This window comes from Microcaecilia unicolor, chromosome 14 (assembly GCF_901765095.1).
Source record: "Microcaecilia unicolor chromosome 14, aMicUni1.1, whole genome shotgun sequence".
In the NCBI taxonomy this organism is placed as follows: domain Eukaryota; kingdom Metazoa; phylum Chordata; class Amphibia; order Gymnophiona; family Siphonopidae; genus Microcaecilia; species Microcaecilia unicolor.
The window spans coordinates 28,428,022-28,437,514 of record NC_044044.1 but is presented as its reverse complement, the minus strand read 5'-3'; the positions used below and the strand labels follow the sequence as shown (position 1 = coordinate 28,437,514).

Here is a 9,493-nt window from a genome sequence, read left to right as displayed (position 1 = left end):
AAAAAAAAATGGGCGTCCATCTTTTTTCCGATAATACGTTTTATGCCAGCCAAATGCATCGGATTTGTGCGGATTTGAGTTGGGCGGTTTCATTTTTCAGCAATAATGGAAACCGAAGGCGCCCAGCTCAAAAATGAACAAATCCAAGGCATTTGGTCGTGGGAGGGTCCAGGATTCATAGTGCACTGGTCCCCCTCACATGCCAGGACACCAACCGGGCACCCTAGGGGGCATTTGTAACAATTAAAAAAAAAACGTTAACTACCTTTGAAGTCCATAGCTCCCTTCCCTTGGGTTCTGAGCCCCCCAAATCCCCCCCCCCAAAACCCACTCCCAACAACTCTACACCATTACCATAGCCCTTATGGCTGAAGGGGGGCACCTACATGTGGGTACAGTGGGTTTTGGGGGCGATTTGGAGGGCTCCTATTTACCACCACATGTGTAACAGGTAGGGGGGATGGGCCTGGGTCCACCTGCCTGAAGTCCACTGCACCCACTAACAACTGCTCCAGGGACCTGCATACAGCTGTGATGGAGCTAGGTATGACATTTGAGGCTGGCATACAGGAAAAAAAGTTTTTTAAGTTGTTTTTTTTTGGGGTGGGAGGGGGTTAGTGACCACTGGGGGAGTCAGGGGTGGTCATCCCCGATTCCCTCCGGTGGTCATCTGGTCATTTAGGGCACTTTTTTGGGACTTGTTCGTGAAAAAAAGGTCCAAAAAATGACCTAAATTCTCACTAAAAACGGCTATTTTTTTTTCCATTATCGGCGAAAGCCGCCCATCTCTGTTTGGCCGATAACCATGCCCCAGTCTCGCCTTCACCATGCCTCCAACACGCCCCCGTCAACTTTGGTCATTTCCACAACAGCTTGCAGTTGAAGACGCCCAAAATCGGCTTTTGATTATACCGATTTGGGCGCCCACGGGAGAAAGAAGTCCATCTCCCGATTTGGGTCAAAATATGGGCATCTTTCTCTTTCGAAAATAAGCTGGTATATACACCGAAGGCCCATGGGGTTATGGGTTTACTTAATATTCATTACTTGACAGTAGCCTACACTATGAGGCATATCCATGATTGGTTTAGAGGGATGGAACAGTTCTCTGTCGTGGCACTGGAGGTTGGCCTGTTTCCACAAATCCATCTTAGCCACATTTTGCATGGGACTCGGCCATTGCATCCGCCGCTGTTTCAGAGTTTTCCGATATTTTATGCTAATCGGCACATTTGGCGACGGCTTTGTCACCATTATGGCTTCTTGGCGTCAGTGACACTTCTGCTGTCAGTATGTAAAAATCCAGCCTTTCCACCGGCTCAGTAGCCAGGGCCCTTTGTATCTTGGGAGATACGGGATATTCATTACTTGTTAAACGTAAAAGACGAAGAGGGTAAATTGAAACCGTTTCAAGAGTTACAGCCACTCACCATTTCACCTATATGCAATTGCACCGTTACGTGTCTTCTCTGCAGTGGACCGAACTTACAGAAGATACTTACGGAGGTCCTGACTTTGAGATCCCAGAAGTGGTGCCTCTTAAATTTCACCACAGATACCTTCAGGATACTACAGCTGATATTAATTATGTGGTCTTGGCAGAGGCATGGACCCGGGATCTCTCCCATACAATTTCACCACACCTACTTCAATCCTACATCTTCCCTCTCTCTCTCTCTCTCTTTATATATATATATAGAGCCAGTAGAGCTGGTTTAGTAGAGGAGGAGAGACATCCAGCTTTTCTGGAGTACACTGCTGAAAACTTTGAATGGGTGGTGGTCTTATACAGTTTCCCCACAGCCCCTTCTTTTGTTTGATCGCTAAATAGTGAGTGATCCCATTCCTGCAGGTTACAACACCTTTCGAAGAACCTCCATAACATTTGGAATTAAAGCTATTCTTCATGCTTGATTGCAATCTAGCCCACCATCAGCCGAAAATCTGGCAAACCTGTATGATTGACAACTTTGTATGGAGCGGCTCGGCATACATGATTTAAATAGTCTTAAGGGGCAACGCTTTAATGAGGTCTGGGAACCATTTTGTATGACACTACCGCAGTTGGCTTGTAGACTTGTTCAATCATTAATTCTTTTTCATACTTTTCTGATATAGATTCCCTTGTTTCCAAAGGCTGACTGGTTGGGGTTGGGCATGGAGAGGAGTTTTGGACAGGGTTATGGTTGTTTGTATATGCCGTATCCTTTATTGTCTCGTGTCAACTTCTATTGTGTTCTAGTAAAAAAAAAAAAATTGAAGCATAAATACATTTTTGAATTCCACCACAATTTTTGCCTCCATCACCTTCTCTAGGAGAGCATTCTAGGCACCCACCATCCTCTGCATGAAAAAAAATACTTCCTGCCAGTGAGGAGGATCATTTGGCAGGCCCTTTCTAAAGACCAGCTATCAAAAGGCTGCATTTGCTATTTGTTTAATTGTTTTCTACTAGGTTAACACAGGAGCCCTTACCTCTACCTTATTTATTTTTTGTCTATTAGATTGTAAGCTCTTTGAGCAGGGACTGTCTTTCTTCTATGTTTGTGCAGCGCTGCGTACGCCTTGTAGCGCTATAGAAATGCTAAATAGTAGTAGTAGTCGTCTCTTGTAACCAGAGCTAATATTGTGATGTCATAATGCCTCAGGCCACCAATAAGAGCCAACCTCATCAGTGATGTCACAATGGCTTGATTGTCCTATACTTGGCTCACTTTTATTACATAGCTCTTTGAGTAGGGACTGTCTTTCTTCTATGTTTGTGCAGCGCTGCGTACGCCTTGTAGCGCTATAGAAATGCTAAATAGTAGTAGTAGTACCTCAATGGGTGGAGGTAAGAGCTCCCCCACCACCACCAAAATGGACACATGTCAAGTGCGTTCTTACAAAAAGGCAATAGGACAAAAAAAGTGAGGACAGCTGAAGGAGGATGTCAAGAAGTCTTTAATATAACAGCTAAAAAACCGACCCAACACGGCCGTGTTTCAGCTCCAAGGCCTGCATCAGGGGTCTATTAAAGCTATACGAAAAACAAAATAACTGTGTTTTTACTTATATCAGAGTGCATGAATTATAGAGTGAACATGGCAAGCGATATAGCTTCTAGTTTTCACTAAAAAAACAGCATGATTCATTCAGTTTTACTATCTCTTTTGACAGAAATTCTATTTAAAAATGAATCAATGGAAAAATAATCAGAATTATATAGAGCAGATTAGAGAACATACATCAGTCAGTGAGAGCAAATAGCATCTTTCTTTAAATGCAAAGGAAATCAATGTGCATGAGTCCCCTGAAAAGACACTTTTCTACCTCCCAGCTTCTTCATGGCTTTTTTCACCTCCTCATTTCTGAGAGTATAAATGAAGGGATTCAGCAAAAGGGTCACGATGGTGTAAAAAACGGAGACCAGTTTGTCAGCGGCAAATGTCACCGAGGGTCTCATGTAGATGAAGACTGAGGGTCCAAAAAATAAAGTAACCACCAGGAGGTGGGAGGCACAGGTAGAGAAAGCTTTCCACCTTCCCTCAGCTGAGCGAATTTTTAAGATGGTGGAGATGATGTATCCGTAAGATATGAACAGCACAAGGGAAGAGCCAAGGGCTATGATTCCGCTGTTGATCATATCTGCAGTTTCACTGACAAAAGTACTAGAGCAAGCCAACAAATACAAGGCATGTGTTTCGCAAAAAAAATGATTGATCTCATTAGGACCGCAGAAGGGCAGCTGTGTTACTGGAAACGCCTGTGCGAAGCCGTGAAGGAAACCCCCTATCCATACAGAAACCACCAGTGAGACGCAGGCTTGTCGGTTCATGATTGTGGTATAACGCAAAGGGTTGCAGATGGCAACGTAGCGGTCATAAGCCATCAAGGTCAGGTGAAAGCATTCTGTCCCCCCGAAGAAATGAAAGAAAAACAACTGAGCAATGCAGTCGTTGAGTGAGATGGCTCTGTCCTGCGAGACGAAATTAATAAGGGATTTGGGTACAGTCACGGTGGAAAAGGACAAATCTAAGAAAGACAGGTTGCTGAGGAAGAAATACATGGGAGTGTGCAGCTGAGCGTTCAGATATATCGTTAGCACAATGAGAAGATTCCCAGCTATAGTGAGCACTATGGTGGACACTCAAAGGAAATACTTTTAAAACAAATAGGAGGAAATATTTTTCATGCAAACAATAGTTAACCTCTGGAACTCATGGCTGGAGGATTTGATAATGGCGGTTCACATATCTGGGCTTTAAAAAGGTTTGGAGAAGTTCCTGGAGGAAAAGAGGAACCCGAATTATAGCTACGTCTTGCAAGGTTCCGCGTTAGGAGTTACGGATCAAGAAAGGGATCTGGGTGTCGTCGTCGATGATACGCTGAAACCTTCTGCTCAGTGTGCTGCTGCGGCTAGGAAAGCGAATAGAATGTTGGGTGTTATTAGGAAGGGTATGGAGTCCAGGTGTGCGGATGTTATAATGCCGTTGTATCGCTCCATGGTGCGACCGCACCTGGAGTATTGTGTTCAGTACTGGTCTCCGTATCTCAAAAAAGATATAGTAGAATTGGAAAAGGTACAGCGAAGGGCGACGAAAATGATAGTGGGGATGGGACGACTTTCCTATGAAGAGAGGCTGAGAAGGCTAGGGCTTTTTAGCTTGGAGAAGAGACGGCTGAGGGGAGATATGATAGAAGTGTATAAAATAATGAGTGGAATGGATCGGGTGGATGTGAAGCGACTGTTCACGCTATCCAAAAATACTAGGACTAGAGGGCATGAGTTGAAGCTACAGTGTGGTAAATTTAAAACGAATCGGAGAAAATTTTTCTTCACCCAACGTGTAATTAGACTCTGGAATTCGTTGCCGGAGAACGTGGTACGGGCGGTTAGCTTGACGGAGTTTAAAAAGGGGTTAGATAGATTCCTAAAGGACAAGTCCATAGACCGCTATTAAATGGACTTGGAAAAATTCCGCATTTTTAGGTATAACTTGTCTGGAATGTTTTTACGTTTGGGGAGCGTGCCAGGTGCCCTTGACCTGGATTGGCCACTGTCGGTGACAGGATGCTGGGCTAGATGGACCTTTGGTCTTTCCCAGTATGGCACTACTTATGTACTTATGTACTTATGTCCGCTATTGAGATAGACATGGGAGAAGCCACTGCTTGCCCTGGGTTTCATAGCATGGAATGTTGCAGCTATTTGGGTTTCTGCCAGGTATTTGTGACCTGGATTGGCCACTGCTGGAAGCAGGATACTGGGCTAGATGGACCATTGGTCTGATCCAGTATGGCTATTCTTATGTTCTTATGTAGGCTGGAAGCCATAGTAAGTTGGAATATTAAAAAACAAGATGGTGAGGAATAAGGAAACTCTAAAGATGTTGAAGGAAAATACTAGAAGCCACATCAAAGGAGTGCAAGAAGGTGTGTGAAAGAACATGCAAAAGAGCAAAACCTGTTGCTATGTTCTGCTCCTTCAGCATGCGTCAACGTTTCAGAGAATTTAAAGTCAGTAGGTCAAGGGGCAAGGTCCATAATCACACAGAGGAAGATGCACTAAAGTCAATGGTAATTACCGTTTCCTACCGATTCCATAGCGAATCGGTAGGGAACGGGAATTCACTAAGGAAAGGGAATGCAAATGAGCTACTCGTTGTAGCTCCGTTGCATTCACCATTACCTCGGTAGCCAGTCGGAGAATCAGGACGTCCCATTCGGTTATGCTCCTCTTCTTGGGTCTCTTCAGCCAATCAAAGTGCATCTAGCTTGCTGGTGTCAGCTACACGCACTCTGATTGGCTGAGGAGACCTGGAAGAGGAGCATAATGGAAAGGGACGTCCCGAACTCCGGATCAACTTGAGTCGCAGGTCCCCGATTCCCTAATCCCTTCTCCTCGCTGCTACAGAAGGTGAGCAGCGCAGGGGAGACAAAACTAAAAAAAAAAAAAACGGCGAAAAGACGTCCCTCACAAGCGCAGGCAGAGTACGTCCATAAAGGAAGCCCCTCACGTTTGCTCGCTGATTTTTTTTTCTTCCTTTTTTAATTTTTTTGGGGCTCTTTTCCTTTCCGTTTCCCTCAATCGGAAAAACGGTACTGCATCTCATTATAATGAGCTGCAACGGTACTGCAGCTCATTATAATAGCCTTTGGATAATTTGCATTCCGTTTTCGTTGCCTGCTACTGTGACAGGAAAAATGCCCTTGATGCATGCCCCGGTAAACTACTTGCGTTTTAAACTGCCTGGAACCAGTTTAAAACGCAAGTTGTGGGCTCGTTAGGTTTTGTGCATCTGGCTCACAGTTATGAGCACAGTGGGTAGGAGACTGTAGAGGAAATACAACCACACCAGAATATACAGCCCAAAGCACAACAACTCGATCAATATCTAATATCCATATTGAAGCATGAGTGAGGAATTAAGGCTCCATGCTGTGATTGCAAAGAATTTAAAGTCAGGGGGTGACATCGCCTTGGCTAATGTCAGATGAGGGTGCATGGGCCAGAGTCATACAGGGATCAGCCCAGCAGGTAGGAAACTTGGCTAACTCAGGTCAAGGAGCATGGTCCGGGATGGCGTACGGATCAGTATAGCGGGTAGGAAACTAGAAAAAACACAGCCATATCAGAATAAACGGCACAAAACACAACTGATGCGGTATCCAATATGACAATCAGTGAGATGACCCAAACTGCTTTGGTTAAGCAGGATATCCTACAGGTGACCGCACAATGTGGCTGGCAACTGTCATGGATCCATTCTAGTGTGGAAAGTAAGAACTGGAGGTGCCATCTAGTCTTTTCTTCCATAATCTGCTTTATTACCACGCTAGTGAATCAGAGTACTCTCTGAAAAAAAATATTTGCTAATGGATTTGAGAAAAAAACACGTAGCACCAACTCCAAACAAGGATGGACAAAACTGACTCAAATTTATTCTAGTTAAAGGATGTCAGTGACAAGAAAGTAATCGATAAATACCATATCTCAATCCATACAATGAACCCCAAATCAGGCAATTTTATGTCAGTAACAGATGTTTCTTTAGAATTTAAAGAGTTATACAAATATAAATAAACAGTCATATTCAGCTAATTGTTTTCTTCTGAAATCAGGGCTTATAAGTCAATTGAGGAAACACTTTCCTGCTGTTCAACCTCTTCGTAGCTGTTGTCATTTCCTTGTTCTTCGGAGTGTATATAACAGGACTTAACAAAGAGGTCAGGATGGTGTAAAAAAACGAAGACCATCTCATAAGCTGTAAAAATCTCTGAGGGTCTCAGGCGGATGAAGACATGGGGATTGAAGGACAAAGTGACCATCATAAGTTGAGAAGTGCAAGAGGAGAAGGCTTTGCGCCTTCCCTCGCAGATCCAATCTTTAGGATGGAGGAGATCATACCTACATAAGATATAAGTAGCACCAGAAAGCAAATTAAGGATATCATTCTACTCTTGGCAAAGATCACAGTTTCAACGACAAAGATGCTAGAACAAGCCAATAATAAAAATGGATGGACATCACAAGAAATGATTTATTTATTTTTTTGCTGCATTTGTACACCACATTTTCCCCACCTATTTATCTCATTAAGAATGCAGAAAGGCAGTTGATATGTTAAAAATGCCAGCTTGAATGAGTGCACAAAATCAGCTACATATGAAGAGGCAATCAACTGGATGCAGAAGGCAACATAGTGATCATAGGCCACTGGTGTCAAAAGAAAGCACTCTACGCTCCCCAAAAAAGTACAGAAAACGTAGAGTAATTCTCGTTGAACGAGATGGTCTTGTTTTTCAAGACAAGGCTGAATCGAGTTTTGGGAATAGCAACTGTTGAAAGATTAAATCCAAAAACGACTTGCTAAGGAATAAGTACATGGCAGATTGCAGGCGAGGGTCCACCTCTAATGGTTACAATGGTGAGTAAATACAGGGAGAAGAACATGACAAAGAGCAATTCAAGAGTGTTAGAAAGTCCCAATAGGTGAATTCTATGACCTTAGTCCCATTTCCGACTTTCATTTATTCCATTTTATTGAATGATGACTGGAAAGAAACACAGTTGGCAATGACAGAAATAAGAAAACCATACAAAATAAATGATTCTCAGAACACCATTAACATTAATATGCTGTAATCGTGATTTGGATGGATGAGGAAATTTGAGGCTCTTTCTTTGCCTCTCATTAACCTGCTGAGAGGTCCTTTTATTAAAGTGTGCTAACAGATTTAGGGCCCTGTTTACTAAGCCACAGTATATGGGCGTCTCTAGCGTTTAGCGCGTGCTAAAAGTGCACCTTAGTAAAAGGATCCTTGTGAGTATTCTGCTACTCATATGTCCCTATTCTTAGAGATATCTGTTAACTATTGGAAGTTATGAAACTTGGCCATGTCGGTGGATGTTCTCACAGTGTTGGAAACAGCTGCAAGTTAAGTGGTACTAATTTGTTTTAAAAAGTTTTGTTCATTTTTGGACTGTTTCAAAACCTTTAACAAGAAGCCCCCCCCCCCCCCAAAAAAAAAGTTAAAATGATGGATCGATGATTTGCACAACGTTGCTTTTGAATGTTTGGCTAGCAACGTTGGTGCTGTGAACTCTGATGATTCCTTATATTAGCAGTATGAAAATGTATGAAAGTATCTTGAAAAATGTATGAAAGCATTTTGAAATGATATCGAAATTGCTATTGCGTTGTGTTTAAGTAGGTGCTGGGATAATTATTGCTGTAGAGTATATCTTCCTGCATGTTCTGTAGCCAATTTAGTAATCCTGTTTGCTTATGCATTTCCCTACCTAAGGCGTAGAGACCAGCACGTATGCTAGGATCAATGTCATTGCTTATAAAGTGTTTATACTGGAGTGTGTACCTAAGTAAATTGCACCACAAAGAAAATGTTTTACTCAATGTGGAAACAAACGTAGAAAACCTTTCTTTCCTTGAGATGTTTTTCGCAACTTGGTACAATCAATGGTATTAAGCCATTTAGATTATTGCAACTGTGTTTATGTAGGATGTAACGAACAATTAATTAAGAAACTTCAGACCGCCCAGAATACAGCAGCGAGACTGATCTTCGGTAAATCAAAATTTGAATCTGCCAAGCCCCTTCGTGAAAAATTACACTGGCTTCCCATCAAGGAACGTATTGCCTTTAAGGTTTGCACCTTGGTCCATAAAATCATTTACGGAGAAGTTCCTGGATACATGTTAAATCTAATAGATCTACCACCTAGAAACAGTACCAGTTTTTTCCCGATCTTATCTAAACTTACATTATCCAGATTGCAGTGGCCTCAAATACAAATCTACTTATGCATCCAGCTTCTCTTTCATAGGCACACAGCTGTGGAATGCATTGCCTAAAATCTTAAAATCAATTCCGCACCATCTAAACTTCAGGAAATCACTGAAGACCGTTCCTGTTCAAGAAGGCATACCTTCCAGACCCAACTTAATTTACTACTTCTTGCAAAATCCATGGACCCTATTGATCATTTATT

The 9,493-nt window shown here is 42.6% G+C and overlaps 1 protein-coding gene across 1 annotated transcript; it reads right to left on the bottom strand.

Annotated features, from left to right (window-relative positions):
- Window positions 1-3,274: 3,274 nt before the first annotated feature.
- Window positions 3,275-7,311, bottom strand: LOC115457281 (olfactory receptor 4S2-like). The gene is made up of 2 exons (XM_030186703.1): window positions 7,131-7,311; window positions 3,275-4,116 (listed from the first exon to the last, which is right to left on the bottom strand). Exons 1-2 carry the CDS (start codon window positions 7,309-7,311, stop codon window positions 3,275-3,277), a joined length of 1,023 nt encoding a protein of 340 aa, XP_030042563.1.
- Between the last annotated feature and the right edge of the window lie 2,182 nt (window positions 7,312-9,493).